General features: G+C 50.5%; 6 protein-coding genes across 6 annotated transcripts; 3 read left to right on the forward strand and 3 right to left on the reverse strand.

The window, feature by feature from the left end:
* Nucleotides 1-84: 84 nt before the first annotated feature.
* N7446_007415 (SH3 domain protein) lies at nt 85-2,992 on the reverse strand (the record flags this gene model as incomplete). Its single annotated transcript, XM_058516160.1, has 2 exons — nt 2,822-2,992; nt 85-2,748 (listed from the first exon to the last, which is right to left on the reverse strand). Exons 1-2 carry the CDS (start codon nt 2,873-2,875, stop codon nt 85-87), a joined length of 2,718 nt encoding a protein of 905 aa, XP_058373338.1. The 5' UTR covers nt 2,876-2,992.
* Nucleotides 2,993-8,803: 5,811 nt separating this feature from the next.
* Nucleotides 8,804-10,942, forward strand: N7446_007416 (protein phosphatase regulator GAC1; the record flags this gene model as incomplete). The annotated part of the gene is made up of 2 exons (XM_058516161.1): nt 8,804-10,615; nt 10,667-10,942. 2 exons carry the CDS (start codon nt 8,804-8,806, stop codon nt 10,940-10,942), a joined length of 2,088 nt encoding a protein of 695 aa, XP_058373339.1.
* A 973-nt stretch (nt 10,943-11,915) lies between these two features.
* On the forward strand, nt 11,916-13,041 carry N7446_007417 (histone H4). Its single transcript, XM_058516162.1, has 2 exons — nt 11,916-12,187; nt 12,504-13,041. Exons 1-2 carry the CDS (start codon nt 12,178-12,180, stop codon nt 12,803-12,805), a joined length of 312 nt encoding a protein of 103 aa, XP_058373340.1. The 5' UTR covers nt 11,916-12,177; the 3' UTR covers nt 12,806-13,041.
* A 79-nt stretch (nt 13,042-13,120) lies between these two features.
* N7446_007418 (putative mitochondrial carrier protein) lies at nt 13,121-15,024 on the forward strand. Its single transcript, XM_058516163.1, has 2 exons — nt 13,121-13,433; nt 13,532-15,024. The coding sequence occupies exons 1-2, from the start codon at nt 13,398-13,400 to the stop codon at nt 14,993-14,995; spliced, it is 1,500 nt and encodes a 499-aa protein (XP_058373341.1). The 5' UTR covers nt 13,121-13,397; the 3' UTR covers nt 14,996-15,024.
* An 801-nt stretch (nt 15,025-15,825) lies between these two features.
* Nucleotides 15,826-16,560, reverse strand: N7446_007419 (EXPERA domain-containing protein; the record flags this gene model as incomplete). Its single annotated transcript, XM_058516164.1, has 1 exon — nt 15,826-16,560. One exon carries the CDS (start codon nt 16,558-16,560, stop codon nt 15,826-15,828), a length of 735 nt encoding a protein of 244 aa, XP_058373342.1.
* Nucleotides 16,561-18,636: 2,076 nt separating this feature from the next.
* N7446_007420 (uncharacterized protein) lies at nt 18,637-20,572 on the reverse strand (the record flags this gene model as incomplete). The annotated part of the gene is made up of 5 exons (XM_058516165.1): nt 18,637-19,414; nt 19,469-19,696; nt 19,751-20,241; nt 20,290-20,499; nt 20,549-20,572. 5 exons carry the CDS (start codon nt 20,570-20,572, stop codon nt 18,637-18,639), a joined length of 1,731 nt encoding a protein of 576 aa, XP_058373343.1.
* Between the last annotated feature and the right edge of the window lie 183 nt (nt 20,573-20,755).

Here is a 20,755-nt window from a genome sequence, read left to right on the forward strand (position 1 = left end):
CCATGCATAATGCAAGACATCAAATTCATAAATCTGGTCATCATAATCGTAATCATGCACCATAAAACGACTTGGACCATCCATCTACTTAACCTCACGCACTACCTCAACGTGCGAGCCGGGAAACAGACCCGTCCGACCAGCGTAACACCCCCAAAACCAATCATCGTTAATATTCTCTGCCTCAGTAATATCCGCACCACGGGGGAAAACAAGCTCGTCTTCGACGTCATCTTCAGGGTAGAAAGCCCACAAAGCATGGACGATGAGGCCTACACCGCCATCCGGTGGGAAACGACGGAAAGGTGGGATATTCTGGATTGGACTTGAGGAAGCTGTGGTTGAGAGGTCGGATGCTGAGACATTGGTTCCGGGGATAGAGGATGGAGGACCGGCTCGGAGTCGTGAGGCTTTCTTTCTGCGCTCTGGTCCGTCTTTCCAACTCCAGTCTCCTATGCCCAGTTCTGGGGATGCGACCGGGCCGCCCGTGGCTGGAGATGAGGTTGGTGATTGGGACTGGGATTGGGAGTGAGTTTGGATGACATGCTCGTCTTTTAGGGCGCGGCCGCCGACTAGATCGCGGACGATCACGCGGCGTTGGCCTTCTTCGCGGTCTTCGAAGCCGACGATTATCATTCGGTGGCTGCTTAAGCAGCGGCGCCAGCCGTTGTGGCCGTTTTCTTTGTTTATCTTGCCAGTGGCTACGAGTTTCAGGTAGCAGTTTGTGCAGACGTCGTAGTCACCGCGGTTGCATTCTAGGCAGTGGAATCGGGTGTTCGAGGCTGGGATGGGGTATGTGCAGATGTCGCAGTTTGTTGAGAAGGAGAGGATCTTGTAGCTCTCTATTTCAGAGGGTTGTGGATTTGGGTTTGCTTCTGATGCAGCCATGGATGATGTTGATGGGGGCGGGTTGTGGGTAATGCGTCGGATGGGAAGTAGTGCGTGAGTACAACATCTTCCTTGGTTCACGCAGCTGTTGCAGAAGCCCCAGTCTCCCTCGTTACATTTGCTGCATTTCCAGAAGCAGTCATTTGCCGGCAATTGGCACGTATCGCAGAAGAGGCCGCTTTGCAGGCGGCTGGCGGGATTGTCGCTGGTCAGGATTCTCTCTCCGCTGATTGTTTGCTGGGTTGTCTCTGAAGGGCGTTGATATTTGAACCAGACTAGCACATGACCGCTGTCGGGAATCTGGACTGGGCGTCGAGTGGAGGACGATAATATTTTTTGGAAGGTTGTGTGCGCAGATGCACCAAACCCGTCCCATCGAAGACAACCCCGTCCTTCGCGGTAGCAGCGCAGGCATAGGTGGAAGTTTCCACCTTCACACTGTGTGCATCTCTTGTGAAGGGTGTATTGGATATCGCTTTTTCCACATCCGTCACATGAAATAGACGGTTCAGGATATTGTACATTGGGCGCTGTCGGGACGTTAGACCTGGACGAAGAAGGCCTGGATCTCCTCTCAGATCTAAGAGGAACGAGTGGAGATGACAACGATTGAGTGGTGTGGTCTGCCGGCGTGGCTACAGTCGGAGAATTGGTAGCAAACTGACTAGAAACCTGCCTGGAAGAGCTTCGGTCTCGTCCTGCAGTCATCCATGCCCCAGAGACATTTTCCGACTCAGTAGCACGCCGCGTCCTAGCCGAAGATGATTCAGACCTCAACCTCGCAATCTGCGAACCAAGAACCCGATCCGCGGTCATGTCACTCGAAGCCCGAACAGCAGGCCGTATAGCCTCATCCGATGCAGACGCCTGGTTCGACCGAACAGGTGAAGTCCGTCGGCGCCCAGCCACCTCCGAATTGCGCCTTTGATGACTTGAGATACTCGGTCGCGACGGAGCCGAGTCAAACAAATGTGGTCGAGATATCGGTGGTCGTCTGTCACCATGTTCACGAGATGACGGAGCAGGCTCTGCCTCCGCTCTCTGGGCCGACTGTGACGTCGTCCGTGTTCGTGCACTCCCCTCGGGCGACGGTCTCCGCTCCTGTCTCTGTCTCGAGCCAGATCGCTGCATATGTCTCCGGCGGTACGCATCGGCAATGCGCTCACTCAGCTCCTCCTCTTGTCTAGGTCCGAGATTATCAAGATCGATATCATCCAGCAAGCCCTCTTCAAGAATCTGCCGTAAGATCTCCTCCTCCATTGTCTCTGCATCCGACGACAGACTCAGCAGTGACCGCAGACTAGACTGGTGCTCGATACGACGCGTCCGCTCGGAATCTCCAGGCCGTAACGTGCGCTGTCGGGCATCGTCCTCCCGCCGTCGTCTCGACCGCCCATCCTCATGTCTCTCGGTATGTCCACTTCTCTCCCTCGTCCGCGACGAATGTCCCGCAGTCCGCCGAGTCTCCCGTCTAGCTTGCGCCCGACTTTCCCGGAGACTTAGCTCCCGCACTTCTTGCAACATGCGGTTATCGTCCTCGTCATCCTCCTCCGCACTCTCGCCGCCCGAAGGCACCGCAGGAAACACCGACTCGCCGTGTGTATACCGCTGGGCGATTTCCGCTTTTTCCTCTGTCGATCTAGCGCGATCGGGGTGGGCGCCCAGCACCATATCGAGGAGTGTTGTCACCGTGGCATTTGGGCGAGTTCCGCGGACTTCGGCGCGGCATGAGGGACAGGTGAACCTCGGGGAGGGCCGTCGCGAGGCTTGGGCATTGAACCATTCTTTCACGCAGGAGCCGCAGAAGGTGTGGAGGCAGTCCAGGAGGGTTAGGGGTTGGTAGAGGAGTTCGGTGCAGATCTGGAGGGGTTGGAATGTTAGCAGATGTTCCATGTAAGGGGGAAGGTAGAAGGTCGAATAGAAGTGTACATACTGAGCAGACTAGTTCTTTTTCCAGGTCTGCTATCCCCGGACCTTGGACTGACATGGTGTAAAGAGTGTAAACACCCGTTCTCGGTAGACGGTGAGGTCACCCGTGGATTGTGGGAAGTTGGCTCCACCGGTGATCTCCCGCTTACAGCTTCACCTTACGATTTGGACTGTTCACTTGTGCCACTTGATGTCTTCCGGAAGTCATTGAGAAGAACATGTGACTTGGAACTTGGGTTGTGTCAAATGAAGAGTTTGATGTTCGAGTCGCGTCAGCTGAAACATAAGTGAATACCGCCTCTGTTTATATGTGCCCAACATGCAATTCGAATATATTTGTGCATTTCAAGGAAGCTATTCGCATATTCACAATAGCAAATAGTTGGGAGAATAAAGAGAATCAGCATAGAGGTTTCAAGATATCCGTACTGCATAGCATTGGGGTATATCATCCCACCGATCACATCAGTATAAGCCCTTGACTACTGATCCAAGTTGGGCTATCGCTCAACTGCATAGCAAAGAATGCAACCCCATCTATGTTGAACAAAGATAACAGAAAGACACTCTATTCTACACACTTCTTTACATATCCCTTGATACCGCCATTGCAAACCCAACTATAAGGATTTTCTTCATGGCCAGCGCACGACAATGCAGGACACGTCCCCCTACCCCGAGGTACCAGTGACAAAACGATACAACGTCCGAGCGGTGATATCCTAGGCCGAGAAACCTTCATCTTTCGGATTTTCAGTGCTGTTATAGTTTCTAAGTTTGTGTTACCGCCACCATGGATCCCAGATGTTAAATCTCTGTATCTCGCCTCCGTGGCGATGGGCCTGGACAGCGGTGAAGGAGGGGGTGGCTGTTACAAGAACAATTGACTTTGGGATCTGAGCGTGCCGGAACATCGGGGGTGCAAGTGTCATTTGCCATGGAGTTGCGTTTGTGACTCTGCTAGGCTTGTGGGGAAAGTCTGGGGAGCTGGATACCTGGGGTTGTGGCTTGGGAGGGGAAGACGAGCTTCAAGTGTCTATCCGGATAGACGGGAAGTACAGTAGCGAGGGGAATAGGCAGTTGGCAGTACGGGAGTGACATGGGTGTATATCTCCTGACAAATGGCGCATACTGTATCGACCTGCCCAGTTCGAAATACTCACACAGCCCTAACATCAACATGTGTATCATATATGAGCATGATGAGGTGGCAGATGCACCCCGCAATTGAAGGCGTCTTCACTCTCTCCTCCCTCGCTATAGCCCTCTGTTCCTAGACCAGGAGATCTGATCATGATTAGAGCCCGCGGTATGCGAAAAGAAAGCCATCTAGGATAGAGTAAATGATCAACCATTTCCGCTAAACGATGCATTAAACACTAATTGGTCACCGTTCGTACACTCTAGACTCTCTGTACCCCACAGATAAGACGGTGATCACTATTCCACTCAGCGCTTCACGATATAGTACAGCGGGTGACAGATTCACAACTCAATCCCTTCACGCTGTACCCCCGCCTTATCTCAGTCGCCGACGGATATCGATACCCGGTGATTCCCTGTTCAGGGGCTGTGATGTGTTGTGTTGTGTTCTAGCCTGATTATAGCGCTGACAGAACGCCTCTCCCGTCTCCATGATAACGGGAACTACGGATTAGGCCAATGCTTTAGCTAGTAGAATGGCGTGTTTGTTTTAGAGGGCTGGATTGCTGGTCTATTTTAGGATGACTTGGCCATCGACTATCTTTTAGGTAATTTATCTGCCACGAAGTTAGGGCCAGTGGTGGTAAGTAGCGATAGCCGTGGTGGTAGTCCACAGAAACAACCGAAACTGCGCAACATCCGTTTTCCACTTTCCACCTCAATTGCAGATACGATACAGTGGAGACCCCCGCGGCTCGGGGTACACCTGCAAGGTTGTACATCTTCCCCATACTTCTTCTGTATCAACGGAAGAGTCTCGGAGGAATTGGAGTAAAAACAAAACACGGTAATCACCACAAGCCCCTGAAATCAACACCGAAACAGATGATGCCATGCACTGACCTCTAGCCCATGCATTGGCCATTGTCAGTTCGCCGCACTAATGCAGCGTCTAGTGTACGGCCAGTGCAGACTCAAGCTATCCACGCCCCCACAGCCATCCGTCGAGTCGTAGTTCCGGGATCGCGCACTGACTACCGCGCCTCCAGTCTGGCCGGTCGATTTACCCTGGGCGCCTGTCTCGCATGTGCATAAGCGTGGGGCACTGAAGTATACCTCGCCTTTTAGCGTTGTTTTTATATGTACGGTTTGAGAGGTTCTATTGGTTGTCGCCGTTATACTACCTACATGTACGCATATACCTGCGGACTATGTTTGCAAGGCCCGTGCCTGTGTCTGTCTGTTACGGATACTCTCACTTTTTGCATCTATCCCAAACCGACTCAAGCGGCTGTCCCTGATCGCCTTCCCCCTCCCTGGTATGATGTACGGTATTCCTCGGGGGGTTGGACCATGCCAAGTGTCCTATGTGGTGCCACTTTCTCAACAGTTTGCGTCCTGCTTGTGCTGATTCCCCTTGGGATAAAGTGTGAGGCCTACAGGGATATTGGTATGGTCAGGTGCTCGGTACAGTGCTGTGCAGAAGAGGTGCTTGGGATTTGCGTGACGTGCGACATGGCATTGTCAGCCCATATGCGCTTCTTGCGTGCGATTTCTTAATGCGCGAGCTATCTATGCATCTTGGCCAATCATGCGCTGGCGCCGTATCTGCTCTCATCAATAGGGACTTTCCCAAGGGTGAAAAGGGTTGAAACGGTGCACGCTGTGCACCCTGTGCAACAGGCAATGAAAATTAGTGGTGTGTTGATGTCTTGGTGTGTTAGCTGGTGAGCTGACCATGTAATTCTAATCGGATGATGGTTTCTTTTCCCTCTGCTGGACTTTACTATGCTATGCCCAGGCTTTGGCTTTGGTTTTGGCTTTGGCTTTGGGTAAGATAGCGAGCTCAGTAAACCAAGCCAATCCAAACCGCCTGATCCCATTGGCAACTACGCCAACAAACTCCTATACCAATCACATCTCATCCTCAATCCTGGGGTATATCCCCTCGCGGGGTATGAACAGAGCCCTCGTACGCAGTCAGCATGGCCCCAGATCTGCGCGGGGTCCGCTTCATCTCCGAGCATTCGAGGTGGACCATGTATCCAGAGAGCTGACGCTGACGCGACTCCCCACGGTCTGTCCGCGGGGTAGCTAGTAGCTTGAGCTCTCTAGGAATAGGAGAAGTGTTGCCCCTCATCGACGCCCCTCACAATTGTGTTCTGGATTGCATGGCTGCTGCTTCTGCTTCTGCTTTGCATTAGTGTAGTCGCTTGGCGTGCTGGAGGGCAGGATAGCCCGCTGCCCAAAGCGTGTGGGTGCTTTATCGGACTAGGATGGAGCAGAGAAGCTTATATTGGGGTTGGAAGAGGGCTATCGGTGACCTTGCCGTTGCTATGCCCCGGCAAGGGGACCGAGCAAGGTTCAGCCACGGTAACGCCCTCGGCGGAAGTTGCAATGTCTGAACTGTTGACGCGGTGGGTTTCCTGGAGCTCACCGCTCCGGTGTAGTGCTTCAACGTCTAAATCAATTAGCAGGGGTTGGTCTGAGATCCTAAGGCTGAACTTTCCGATCTCATTTGCAGTGAATAAATGTCGTGATAGGTTGTGGATTGACCGCTTCAGCGCTTCGACCATGGGGGTTATACGGGCCAGTGAGATGATTCGGGGTCAGTGGACCGATCTCGGCGAAGAAAAAGGCAAAGAAAAAGCAAACAATAACGGCACGAAAAGTGCACGGAGCACGGGGATAGGGTTCGGGATGTCGCCTCACCGAGATGTTCATCTGGATAATGGTAGGGGTCAATTAAACTGGAGACGCTCTCGGCGACCGTTGCGGGCCTCAAACCTGGAGATCAACACTTTGCAGATCAGAAATTTCGAGGTCAGATGAACGCCTCAAAGTCGAGACTCTTTTAAGTTTTCGCCAATCTGCACACTCGCAATATATCAATATACTACTACCCAGCGCCATACAGCCACATGTTTTGTTGGGAGTGGCAAATAAAAACTCTGCGCCGCTAATCTATGGCCCGGGCGCATGGGCGTTTAGAACATAGCTCGTAGCTCGCAAATATCTAATTATACAAAACTACCCTAGTCCCTCTCCCTCCTGCATGGTGAGACATGGAAATGACACTACCCGGGGGCTTATCGTGAAACGCGGCGGAGAACTAAATGATTCAGATATTTCCTGGCATGCATACAGTACATGTATGATAGTCGTACTTGGTCCTAGCAATCTGTTTACTGTATATTGTAGTAGGTTTACAGTAAAGTGTAGATCTGGTGACTTAGATCTTCATTCTCTGTAGATATGAAGATGGCCCCTTTCTATAACCTGATTGAATCGACATACTATACATGTACCTTGGGGAGGCAGAAAGGAATTGATATGCGACCGGGGGGTCTGGGCCTTGTGCCAAGAGACAAAAACCAAGGCACAGACTGTCATAGACACGTTTGACGTCATACACTCCGTGGTAATACCACTCTATAGCCAAGTAGCATCATATATTCGTGATTTTCTTAATCCACATCTTTAAATGTTAAATGTGAAATGTGAAATGCTAATCTCTAATCTGTACTCTCTAATCTCTATCTTTCATGTTAATTCGATGTCTCTCGATCACATCATCTCCTATATCTTCACCCACATCTCCAGATCCGGCTTTGTGGGACGTTCGGTGGAGCCTGGAGTGCATGTTACGCCTCGTCGATCCACCAAACTCCGGAGTACAGCACACCAAATGGCCATATAACTGCACCATGCACGTCACAGTGAAAATTCCATACATACCAGCTCGCAACTAAATATCGTTCAACCCGGGTACTGGGTTTTGTGTTTCCGTACCGACCATAGTTCGCGATCGGAAGAACTCTGTTCTCTTTGTAATTAACGTGAAAGAAATATGTACAGTTCAAGTCTAGCCCCAGTGTAGCCGCGAAGGGGGAACACTAGGAGGGCTGGGTGGATCTTATGCTTCCAGCGCTTGCAGCGTAGTACATCCCTTACCTGTGTGTAAAGAACAAACTGGTTTTGATCCAACCTTGGGTGCTGGCTTAACCTTCCCGGGCTTCTCCGCGGACTGATAAGAGCGGGTTCACTTTGAAGAAGTAAACGCTGCAACAAAGTACTAGAATTGAAGTAAAGGAGAGCTAGAAGAAGAACTATACATCACGTAATTTAATTACTGATCTCCATAGAGTTGCGAATGTTGTACAGTATACGTCGGGTCTAAAACAGGGAACACGGGAGCTCTGTAGTCCGCTAGTGGCCCCGTATAGAGATCGTCGCTCGTGCTCACATGTCGGAGAATTTGGGAAGTGGCAATTAGAAGATAGGGGTATAGTGTACAAGTAGAGTACGAGGAATGTGAAGTTAGAATGGCCTGCATAAAGGTGGAAATAATATAAAAAAAGGAAAAAAGCAAAAAAAAAAAAAGTTAAAAAAAAAGATAATCCAGTGCACTGACCTGAGAAAAACGCTATAATACCGGAAATATCAGTCTAGTCTTATCAACGGTCATAGCGGGAATGGCTTTGGTCCCACTATAACCTATAACATACTTGAGCGCCCTCCATCGCCTCTTCTCAACGGGCCGGGGTTTCGACTCTTCATTTTTTTGTACATTTTGACTGTACTTTATACTTATACTTTTTGATATTGCATTCGCCACTCAATGTCCAGGTAGGATTGATAATCCCTCTCTCTCGCTCTTCCTCTGGTGTCACTGCGTGAGACTTTGACTCGTTCTTTCCCGAGTGGCACCATTCCTTCCTCATTTTGGCTCATATGTCTGATCCGCCACTTCCCAGTCACTGAGATTTAGGACTTCCTTTGTTTAAACATTGGTCCTTCCTACCTTTCCCTCCCCTTGTGTTGAAGCACACAAGTCGGCCGGATGCCATACACTGCGCCGTTGAAGCCGTTGCTCGCCGCGCAGCACATCGAATACTCACCTGAACAGCGACCCAACGTGGATCGCTCCGCCTCGGGACGTTTGCAGAACTCCCGATCATATTCCTCCACATCCTATACTCGTCGGCATCGGAGGAGTCCTTCGGTTAATACCAAGACGGTGCATTCCACTTCGGAGCCCACGTCCCGCGCCTCTCCCTCCATCGACCCACATGCCAGCCTCCGTCAGTCCCCACCACCGTTAAACAATGCCATCATTCCCCCGGGGGCGGTAATCTCGCCTCCTGAATCTGCACCCAACTCAAGTGATGAGGAGTCAACATACAGGGGTGAGGGTATCAGGTTGGGCGAGCTCGAGGCGGCCGTCCGATCAATCAAGTTAAGGAGAGAGAGCTCCCCGGAAAGGATGGGCCCTGAGCAAGTAGAGGCGAAGCCCTCATCGAGTGTGCCGATGGCTCCCGAGTCAAAGCCCCCAAAGCCGGCTCATCTGCCGTTATGTAAAGAAGCTCGTAAGATCACTCACTCGCGGTCATCGACCGAAACCGCCATTGACCTCAGCCGGGAAGAGGCCCTGACGAGCTCGCCCGATGAAAGTGATGCTGAGATGTCGCCGAAGCCCCCGATGGTCAGGAAGAAGTCTGGTGAACTGGTTCGCCCGGCTCTTCGGCCCGCGTCGGCACGACGACGTCCTTCTAGTATGCCTGGCACTCCAGTGTATTCCAAGGCTGTTCACTTTGACGCCCAGTTGGAACATATTCGACACTTCCTGCAGCTCGACCGCCCCCTGGCTGTGAGCACGGAAACCTCTCCAGTGGACACCCACGATACTGAGGCGGAATTTCCATTTGGTCGTGGCACCGAATCAAAAGGTCCGTCATGGGATTGGGAGCTTCGGCTTTCAAATTGGCCCAAGGATGTTTCGTCGCACGCTCCGGTTCGTCTGGAACGTTTATTCTTGTCAGCTGATAAGAACACTTTGGTCGGAACTGTGGCTGTGGCCAACCTCGCTTTCCAGAAGTATGTGACTGCTCGATTCACTTTGGATTATTGGAGGACGACTTCGGAAGTGGCTGCAACATTCTGTCATGATGTTCGACGCCAGCAGGCTGTCGACGGATACGATCGCTTTTCATTCGACATCAAGTTGAACGATCAAGCGAACTTGGAGTCGAAGACCATGTTCATGTGCATCCGCTATAACGTGGGTGGCCAGGAATACTGGGACAACAACAACACCATGAACTATCAGGTCGACTTCCACAAGGTGCCCAAGGCGAACCCGACAAAGCCTGCTGGTTCGTCCCGTCCGGCTCTCCCACGGAGCCGATCGTTCACCAGCACCCACACCATGCGTCTCCACTCAATGCCGTCGACCTATGACTTCGCCGACCTAGGCGACAAGATGGCATTTTCGGATCCCTTCAACGGTGCCAATGGCGCTCCCTTGACTCGGAACCCTTCGGATGAGATCGACACGGTCGCACCGCCGAAGCGCCGCGAGAACACCAATCGCCAAGCATTCGGCAACAGATACGACTTTGGAGCGTCGTTGTCTGCTGCCATGAGGACAAAGTCATCTTTTGATCGGACTGCCCTGTCTGCCCGTGCGAGGTCTGGAGAGACCGTGGAGCAGAAGCCGACCAAAAAAGCTGGTTTTGCGCAGGACCATGCTTCTGCAGTGAGCGATACCGTCCGCACCGGTCGTGCGGAAGATCTGAAACCTTCCTCTCTGGTATCTAGCAAGCCGCGCCTCGAGTCTTCCAAGTATCAGGAACTGGTCGATAAATATTGCTTCGTGAGTCTTCCGTGCCACATCACACTTGGGCAGCTACTAACCTATTAATAGTTTGGCTCCGCTCCAGCACCGAGCCCAAACCCGACCTTCAACGCTCGGGAGGGTGAGACCCCGAAACACGTCGTTGTGGCAGCGTGCCTTTCACCGCCACTTTCGCCTCGCTCTCCGGCGCCTATCAAGGCCCCTGTGATTGAGGCCCCTCGCGAGCCTCGCTCTCACAGTCCCCGTACTTCCCCACGCCCCTCGCCTTCCCCAATGGCGTTCCACTATTCTTTTCATCGCGGCTTCATGAATGACCCTCACTCATCGACCGTGATTAGAGGGTGAGTAAACATGGTCTGTTCATAACTGTCTTGAACCCTGGCTATGACTCTCCTCCGCCTTTGATGCATGTCGTTGACGTCTGTGAAGACAATCTGGGAGTTCTTGCATGGATATGGACAGATCCGTTGACTCATTTTCGATCCCTTTTATCAACACGCCTATTGGCGCCCTTTGATCCCATGATGGTTTTCCTTCCAACCTCTTTATTCGTCAGTGGCCGACCAGCTTCGTCTATGAACGACAGTCTTGCGATGGATAATAAACCGCGGACATTTCATTCATCATTCGCTGCCTGGCTTGTTGCCATCCTCGCATCGAGAGAAATTATCGATGTGACCATCTCAGTTGTGCGGTCATCCTCCCTCATTTTTTTTTTACGTTTTTTCCACTTTTACATGCCGTTCCCATACGCATGATGACGTTACGATTTCGAGGCATTTTCGATTCTTTGCTATTCTTTCAGATGGCACTTTTTTTTTCCACGCAAAAAGTTTTTAGTCTGCCCGCCTCCGCTCTTGATTTCGATGCATTGCAGATTCTGGGTTTCCATTGATATTGCATGGTGTTCCGGTAGTTTTGTTCGAGTTTCTTTTTCGCGTTAATTGTGTTTTACTTTTCTTTGCTGTTTCCTCTTGATTTCTTTCCGACTGCTTTCCTGCAATACGTTCCACTCTTGTGGTCTTACGTTGAAGATGCGAACATGCAAAGATACTGATACATGACTGCCCGAGAGGCATTGCGTAGTTTTGAATGACACGAGACATGATGAACACGACTGGAGCAACTATTGTAGTATGTATAACGGTAGGCAATAGTTCAATAGAGCTGGTATGTATTGAAATATACCAACATCACTATCACCACGTGATTGAAACATACCATCGTCAGTCGGATAACTGTTATCGCCACGTGACTATCAATACCGCTCCACGCTGGAAAATGCGGGCTCGGCCATGTCTGATTGACGCGCTGGAAACCGACCCTTCATAACGCCCTTTTTCCTGCCCGCCCGGTCGCCAATGACCGCCGCATTGCAGAATGGAGATTACCTAAACCCCCCAACTCCCACCCTTTCCCTTATTTAAGTGTCTCCCCCTCTCCCGCCCGCCATTTATTGATTTTTCTCTTTTCCCATTCTCTCCATCGCCAATCACCGCGTCTTTTTCATCCACGAAGACGCATCTCGACGTCTTCCATCACATTTTTTTATTCATTTCATCTTTTAATCGACTGAAAATATGTCTGGACGTATGTATTTCTCCCTATTCTCGCTCGCTACACCTCTACGTCGTCGTGTTGTCGTCTTTGAAATGCCCGATCGGGATGTGGTGATGCCCCTGGGATGCACGTGATCTTGCCTCAGGCTCCCACTTGCATCACACCTTGCCTATCTGGGCAAGGGCTATACATCACGGCCATCTTATGATGACCTCGCCATACAACCACCTCCCCTCCACTCCCACAATATACCCCTCCTAACCTGACCTCACCGTCTCTACATCCCTGTCTACACACCCTAGGTCACACTCACACCACCCTGACATATAAACTAACAAATACACAGGCGGCAAGGGCGGCAAAGGCCTCGGCAAAGGCGGTGCCAAGCGCCACCGCAAGATTCTACGCGACAACATCCAGGGTATCACCAAGCCCGCCATCCGCCGTCTCGCCCGCCGTGGCGGTGTCAAGCGTATCTCCGCCATGATCTACGAGGAGACCCGCGGTGTCCTCAAGACTTTCCTCGAGTCTGTCATTCGTGACGCTGTCACCTACACCGAGCACGCTAAGCGTAAGACCGTTACCTCGCTTGATGTTGTCTATGCTCTCAAGCGCCAGGGCCGTACCCTCTACGGTTTCGGTGGTTAAATCTGATCACTTTTGTGGTTGGGATACAGTTACTCCCTGTGCCTTTGCTCCTGCTTTTTCTTTGGCTTGGTTTTTAATGCGCTATGGTGCGATGGTTTTCTTTTTTGATCGCTATGAATCGGTTATGGGGTTTATGGGTTGGATTCGGTCGTCTATTCCATGGGTGGGACCCGGGGTTTATTTGGACGGTTGAGTCCTTAGTTGATGTGCTTCTTTCGTATCTCCTACGTGAGAGCAAATGAACAATAGCCGTCAGTCTTGTGGTTTCTTAGTAGATGAAATACTAGTTGCACTCCGTAAATACGATGCAGTTGAGTATGGCCCGATAGCACAGACCACATGATCTGCATGATGTAATCGATCTCTCCGCAATTCAACCTCGGCCTTCACATTCGTATAAAGGGTTGTTCTTCCATGCTCATTGTGTCAATACGGACTTACTACATCCTTGTCCATCTCATGTTTACCACTTAATACAAGGCTCCGAGATTGACTGGCCCCAATCCACCCCTATCAGCATTAATCCCATTGAACCCCGGACTCACCACAGGTGAAGTCCTTTGTTCTCATCACCTCATCTAGTCATCCAGTCATGGCAGAATACAAGCTCTCATACGAGTCCCAACTGGTACATTTACATCCCCACATACCTGCACTACACCCCCCATACCAACCCAACCCCTACTCCGCATCCTTATCAGCTAACATTAACACACAAACAAACAGGACGTCTACCATCCATCCTACCGCTTCGAGACCCACGATCCACGCGACTGGAAATCAGCCGCCGGCCGCGGTCCGGCACTCCCAGCTCTAGGAAATGCAACAGCCGGCGCCGTCGGCGCAGCCATTTCCAATGTCGTCGTCTACCCACTGAATGTGATAGTAGCGCGGCTTCAAACTCAGAAACGAAAAGATGTTGACTCGACCGAGAAATCGGACAATGACAGTGACGAAGAAGAGGAAGAATATACTAGTGTCCTCGATGCCGCTCGCAAAATATACCAGCAGCAGGGTATCGGCGGCTTCTATCCCGGTCTTGTGCAAGATACGTGGAAGACAGTCGCCGACTCGTTTCTTTTCTTCCTTGCCTATAGCGCTATTCGACAGAAAAGGATTGTTGCGCGTGTAGGTGCTGAGCGAGCGGCAAGGGGTAAGAATATTGTACTTCCTGTATTTGATGAGCTCACTGTTGGCATTCTGGCTGGCTCGTTTGCTAAGTTGTTCACTACGCCGTTGTCGAATATTGTTGCCCGGAAGCAGACTTCTGCTGCGCGGGCAAAGGGCAATAAGAAGAGTCTATCGACGGGTGATATCGCCTCGCAGATTCTGAAGGAGAAGGGTCTTGCGGGTTTCTGGTCTGGGTATTCGGCTACCCTGATCCTGACGCTGAACCCTTCTCTCACTTTCTTCCTAAATGAGTTCCTGAAGCGGGCTCTGCTACCACGCGCAAGGCGTGATAAACCCTCGCCAGCTGTGACTTTTCTTCTCGCGGCGCTGAGCAAAGTCGCCGCTTCTTCTATTACATATCCCTTCTCCCTTGCCAAGACCAGAGCTCAAGTCCTCAAGTCCACATCCAAATCTGGATCTCCACAATCCGCATCGCAATCATCCCTCCCCAACACCCTCACTCCCCAGATAATCTCAACAGTTATAACAATCGCCCGCAAAGACGGCTTCAAAGCCCTCTACGCCGGTCTCCAGGGTGAAGTCCTCAAGGGCTTCTTCTCGCACGGCTTCACAATGCTAGCCAAAGACGCCGTCTACGCCTCCATTATCAAGAGCTACTATCTCCTTCTAATGCTAATGCGCCGCTATCCCTCTCCAGAGGAACTCATCGAGCGTGCGCGCGAGCAGGCAGAGGAGTATACTGAGATTGCGCGAGAGGGAGCGCGAGATCTAGCCGAACGCACAAAAGAAGGTGCAGAGGGGGTCCTGGCTGGGACGTCTGGGGGCGTGGCTGTTGATATGACTTCTAATTCGGCGAGTGCTGCTGAGACTGGCGATGCGGGTAAGGAGGCTTCTGGTATTGATGCTTCTTCTGGGTTGAAGGTTCCTGTCTCGCATCTCTCTGATGACGTCAATGAGACTGCGGAGTTGGTGGGTGATTATGTTGAGGATGAGGCTGCTGAGTGGAAGAGCTTTTATCATTGGTTTTGGGAGAAGGACCGGGGAACGCATAAGGTCTGACTGTGGAGAGCTATCATTGTTTTGATGAGTTCATCCCGGACTTTCATATATCTTTTGTCTTTCTTCTTTCTTCCCCTGTATTTATCTGGATGGAATTTCCAAGTAATCCCTCCCGCAAGTTGCAGTCTGCCAGCTTACAATGGATGTGGCGTCGGCTTAAGATGGGAAGCACAGACAGCCAAGCTGGACGAGCCATTGGAGGTCAGTAGAGGAGGAATAAGAGAGCACAAGAACGGTCCGGGGGTCCGAGTCCAGAATTTTAATGCAAGACGCATAGTTAAGAGGCATTTTTTCCAGTACTTAGGAGAGTGTATCCCCACGATGAATTGACCGATCTTTTCTTGGGAAATGCTCGCTTTGTAAAGTCAGTTGCTTGAATGAGGTCATGCTCGCAAAGATAAAACCCTTAACTTGTGCTATTCATTTCACTCTTACCTCGCCTGGTCCTCTGCTTGGTGGACTCGGGCCCGGACTTGACATTATGTCCTTCACGAAAAGCCTCAAGACCAATTTCACGTAGATGGCTGATACATGCGTATTTGGGGTCGGAAACACGGAGGACGGTCTCCATATTAGGAAATGGCTAGCAATTGAGAACTGAGTATAAGAGCGTTTGACTTCGCCGGCTTAATTTTGCAATTCCTAGGCTCTAACTCAGAAGCCACAAATATGGATCAATTACGTCGAGCTTTTCTAACATTGACTATCCCCGAGTAATCTAAACGACTCAGATATGTCATGTCAATACCAAGATAGATGTATCAATCATTAAATTCGTCCAAGTGAAAGTATTCCAATTCAGTTTTCTGGCAAACCTCAACCCAGCCATCTCACTGACTCTTGCTCTCGACATGGATTTCTGCAGAGACAAAGGCAGTGCGGAGCTCCTTGGCCGCCTCCCACAGCACCCATAGAGGGATGAAGACCCACAGTGTGTTGAAGAAAAAGAGGTACAGCCAGAGGTAGACGGGGTCCTCAGTAGCCAGTTGGGAGCTACCGGTCAACCACTCCGGCGCAAAAGTCATGAAACCACCATACAACTCTGCAGTGGCAAGTGCAGTCGAAACGAGCCATAATGTGGCTTTGACACCACCACGGGACTTAGCACTGATCTTCTGGTTGGAAGAGCGATACAGCAGGTAACAGATGTAAATTGCAGCTGGGCCACCAAGGAAGACGGTCAACAGTTCCAATGACACCACGGTCAAATCAGCGCCAGCCCAGCGGCGATCCGCCTTCGCATACTCTTGCCACAGGCGTGAGCTAGGACCTGTGCCGTAGGCCGGGCCATAGATGCGATCTGGGCGGTTTAGGAAGAAGGGTTCGACATGGTTGATTCCGACAACGGTTGTGTAGCTGAAGAAGCACTCGTAGAGGAAGGAGCCTTCAATAAAAATATGGGTGAGGGCATCGTAGGCGTGCCAGAAGAACAGGACGCGGTCGCGCGTCTTGTTGGCTGGGACAAGTGTCGAGCTCAGAAAATAGGCCACTGGCATCAATGACAGAGAAAAGGCAATACAAAGGACTGTTGGCACATCCAGAGTGAACGAAGCCGTGGATGACATGGTGGTAGTGGAGGTTGTTATTTCGAGATATCGCGCAGGGGTGGAGAAGGCTTCTTTCGGAGGGCCAGGGTATGGATGTGGCAGCCTGATGGAGGTTGACAGTTTCAGGTGCGTATCATGCTTTGAAGAAGTGGTCGACAATTAACGGGGAGACTTTGAAAAGAAACAAAGAATTAGGGGCTGATGAGATCAACATTTTGTTCTGCCTCAGGCAGCAGGTGGGTCATGGTCTCTCTGCAACTACATGTAAACCTCTCCGTTGCAACTGTCGGTCATTTGGACAAACTTCCCTTTGTCTCACATGAATGGCACGATTTCTATTGGCCAATTCGTTGCATCTTCGGTGTTCTTTTGGTTGAGCAACCTTGAGAAGCGCAGACAAGTACAAAGGACTCCGCTTGTCTAGTGTAATTTTCGAGAGCTGGAGAAAAGTTCCTACCAAAACTATGAAGATCCCTCTAGTCGCTAATCAGATTCACGTCAGATGCCCGGTTAGTTGGTGGATGGCACTATAGAAGCTTCTTGTTTGCCTGGAGGAAAACAGCCTGATGGCGTCCGCGATCAAAGAACCTTCTGCCATCCTCGTACATGGACATGGTTCTATATGCGGACCTAAGCACAAACAGAGCCCGATCTGGCCAATGGAAACACGGCAGCTCGGCGGATATGCTGTGTGACTGGCTGGCTTGAGCGATAATATGAGCATTGGGTGCAACCATCGAAGACTCGAATCAGCCCCCGGCCCTGGATTGGCTGGGGATGCTTTGCAGCCATTCCCCGAGGCCTTTCTTTATTCTTTCTCCTGTACGGGCTTATCAGTCCTCGTTTTGTCACCCCGAGCAATGCTTTCTCATATGTTCTCTGGTTACCCCGGCTTGAGACGTTTTTCTCTAGCCTTGTTGAAGAAGATGATGGGGAAGACCACAACTCAATCTCATACATTTTTTGGTTTGCTTAAGAGATACATGGCTTAATTTTCACGCCATATAGCCATGGCGTAAAGTTTCGGTGTCGTCGATATCCCCGCCCTCACCAAGCTGACATGGGACCTCCACGATGAATGCCATGCCGTTGCAAAACATAACCCGGATGGGTTCAGTAAGCTAGTAGCTGATCTGGGCATGTTACAAGGCACCATGCGCACATTTGGCGATGACATGAGCTCACACGCATCATTCTTTGAGAAGGTGGTTCAAGTTTGCAAACAGACACTCCAACGATCCCTCGGCACTTGCTTTACAACGTTGCAACGGTTAAAGAACCTCCTGATATAATTCAAAGGTCTTGATATTGGTGATGGAATGAGCTTCTGGCAAAGGGTCAAATGGGAACACGACGGAATTATATTGAGGATATTAGATCAAAGATCATGGTACACACGTGCGATCTGAGTGTATGTATAAGCTCCATCGGAAAGTGAATTTATACGCAGAATCCGCTCGCTGGGACGACTCCGTTCCAGACAGTTGGCTCACCATTTCCCTCCCTTCTGAATTCATTCACTCATCAAAAGGCACAAACGTGTTGTCTTTCCACGTCTGCCTTGTATTCGTGGTACGACGCCGACATGATGAATATTACAGCTCGAAGTCCAAAGAACTCCAATGTTCGGAATAAAGAAGGTACTGTTTCGATTCTATTTCAAATAAGTAAAGGTGAGTTAGGTCAGTGCAAGCTTCGCTATACGTCTTTTACAAATCTTCTTTGGGTGAAGCTAGAGAGGGAAGAGTTTCTAGCCGTTCAGCGGGGACAGCAATTGCCCAAGTTCCTATAGCATAGAATAGAAATTAGACTAATTAACCAGCGTTTTGGACTCAACTCATGTAAATTGGCCAGAAGAAAAATGAAATCTGAGTTCTACATACTTCCTGGTATTTATACTATAATCCGAAAAGCTAAGGTTCGTGATTCATGAGGCGACCACACCGTTTATGACCGAGCGATAGTAAGTGTAAATTTCTACCACTAGCATACTACATTGACGAATATTTACGTGGTTTCTGCAGCAGTGGCTCCTTGTATCCCTGGAGATCCTATTCCACACCAGCATTCCAGGCCAATGAAGCCACCTGGAACTTAACGGCTTTCCCAAAATTGTGCATCAATAGCAACGAGTCTGTTGAAAAGCTGGTTCCGCGATCTCATACCAGTAAGATGGTAAGACTGACCAAGCTCGTCGCCAGCAATGACTAGCCCATCTGCAGCTTCCTTGCTGCCAGCCGTCAATTCGACAATCAACTTGCCCTTCCACCCAAGTCCTTCTGTCTTCTTTAATTCTTTAATTTCGGTGACAGGAATTTGGAACAAGACAGATCCCTTCTTTCGACTCTCGATGCGTAGGTCGTCCAATCCGGAGGACTGGTATGTTGTGAAATACAGGATAGGCGGTTCCTTTGACGAGTCAATGACCGCAGCGCCTCTCTTACGCTCATACTTGGCATCGAATTTCAACGGCCCGTAGGGTGTGGCGGCAAAATGTCGCTTTTGCAGCATGTCGATCAGGTTTCTGGTATGTGCGGACCCTGCAATTGCCATTGCGCGGTCAAATGCGATATGGCCCTTGATTGCTGTTGCAATGGTGCGGCGGAAAAACTTGAGAATTCTGAAGACCATTCTTTTCTTTGGTTTGGTTTCCGGGAGTGACATATCAGAGTTAGTTGATTGCAAGCTAGTAGACGAACCCTGTGCGGTGAGCTCTGACGAGATTGGTTGCGACTTCTTCCTTCGGATAGGCCAAACACGATCATTGTCTTCGGGAGTTGGAGGGGGTGGCAGTGGGGTGGAGTTAATCTCGCCAATGCGAAGAAGTGTCAGGGTGAGTTGTGCATTTGTTGGGACGCCGGCCAAAAGTGTCCTGCATGTGTTGTGAGTAAACCAATCGCAGGCCGGCAAAGACAGGCAATCCTACTTTTGCAAATCCAATTGGTCTTTCCAATTTGGAACCTTTCTATTCAGTAGATCCACGGTATACGTAAATACCGGGTCACCAAAAAAGCCCAACCCAACAGTAAAACCAACGAGCTTGATGATCCAATAACTAGATGTGAAGGGTACAACCGCAGATATTAAAACAAAAATACTTGCGAGGCGCAATCTAGACGAAACTAAAAAGAAAGGAGGTGTTGGAGAAAGGAGGCTATAACACTGTTAGCTGAGTCACTTACTCTATCGCCGTTTAGAAAGTACTCACTTGGCGAACTTCTCATAGACATCGGTGATATCGCTCAACACTCGCATTGCCTGATCAGTCGCGTGCGAAACCTTCTTTTTCATGGGTTTCTTAGTTTTGTCTTCAGGAGCGTCACCATTCGGAGATTCTGCGGCAGCTTCCGCGGCCTCTATTCCATCAGTTATCAAGGGTCTATCGGGCGCTTCCTCCGTAACTGTTTGGCCGTATTTAGCCGCCGCACTCTCCATTGCAACAGTAGCAAAGCTGTCAACAAGATTTCTTGCCTCTTGTTCGGCAGCTTCACCCTTGTGGTTCTCTGGAACTCCTGTCAGGCTATCTTGGGATTGAGGCTGGCCTGTTGGAGAGCCTCTCCCGTTCGATTTATCGGCTCCCTCCTTCGTGGCAATGCCCGGGAATAGTAGTATGCGGACGGGCGGGACCATTATCAAAGCGACTATAAGACCCAGTATGGTCGGAATGAGGAGGTCGACAGCCCATGCGATGAAATATCCCTGGTCTCATGAGTTCTTGGTTCATTGTCCTGCAGAGAATTGACCTACCCCACAGAAAAGCGACGTCCGCACAGGTTCTTTCCATGATCGCAGTCGAGTGATATGCCGGATAAATTCGGTCACACCAACAATAACAGACGTATAGAATCGTTCCAAGGTCATCCGCAGTTTCTCGGGTGGGAATTGTTCGTTTTCCGTGCGGTTGAGGTCCAAGTTCAACGCAGCGACATCGTGTACGGCTTTGACATGGTAGATTTGCTGCTCACGCGTCAGCTTTGCATCCCGGCAAGGGTACCACAGACTCCACCTTGTCAAATCGCCGAAGTAGCATCCACAAATCCTCATTTGATAGTCCTTGAGCAAGTGTTTCATCCACGGTCCGTGACGACGGTTTCCATTGGGTGCGTGGTGGCAGTGCCGGTGTTAGGCTCGACGATTGAAGTCCATCGTCAGGGGTCTGGGGATCGTGGTTCTCGTCATTAAACTCCCCGGAATATCTTGACCATCGCTCATC

The sequence above is a fragment of the Penicillium canescens genome (assembly GCF_028828765.1).
Source record: "Penicillium canescens strain IBT 15451 chromosome Unknown utg000004l_segment0_segment0, whole genome shotgun sequence".
NCBI lineage: Eukaryota > Fungi > Ascomycota > Eurotiomycetes > Eurotiales > Aspergillaceae > Penicillium > Penicillium canescens.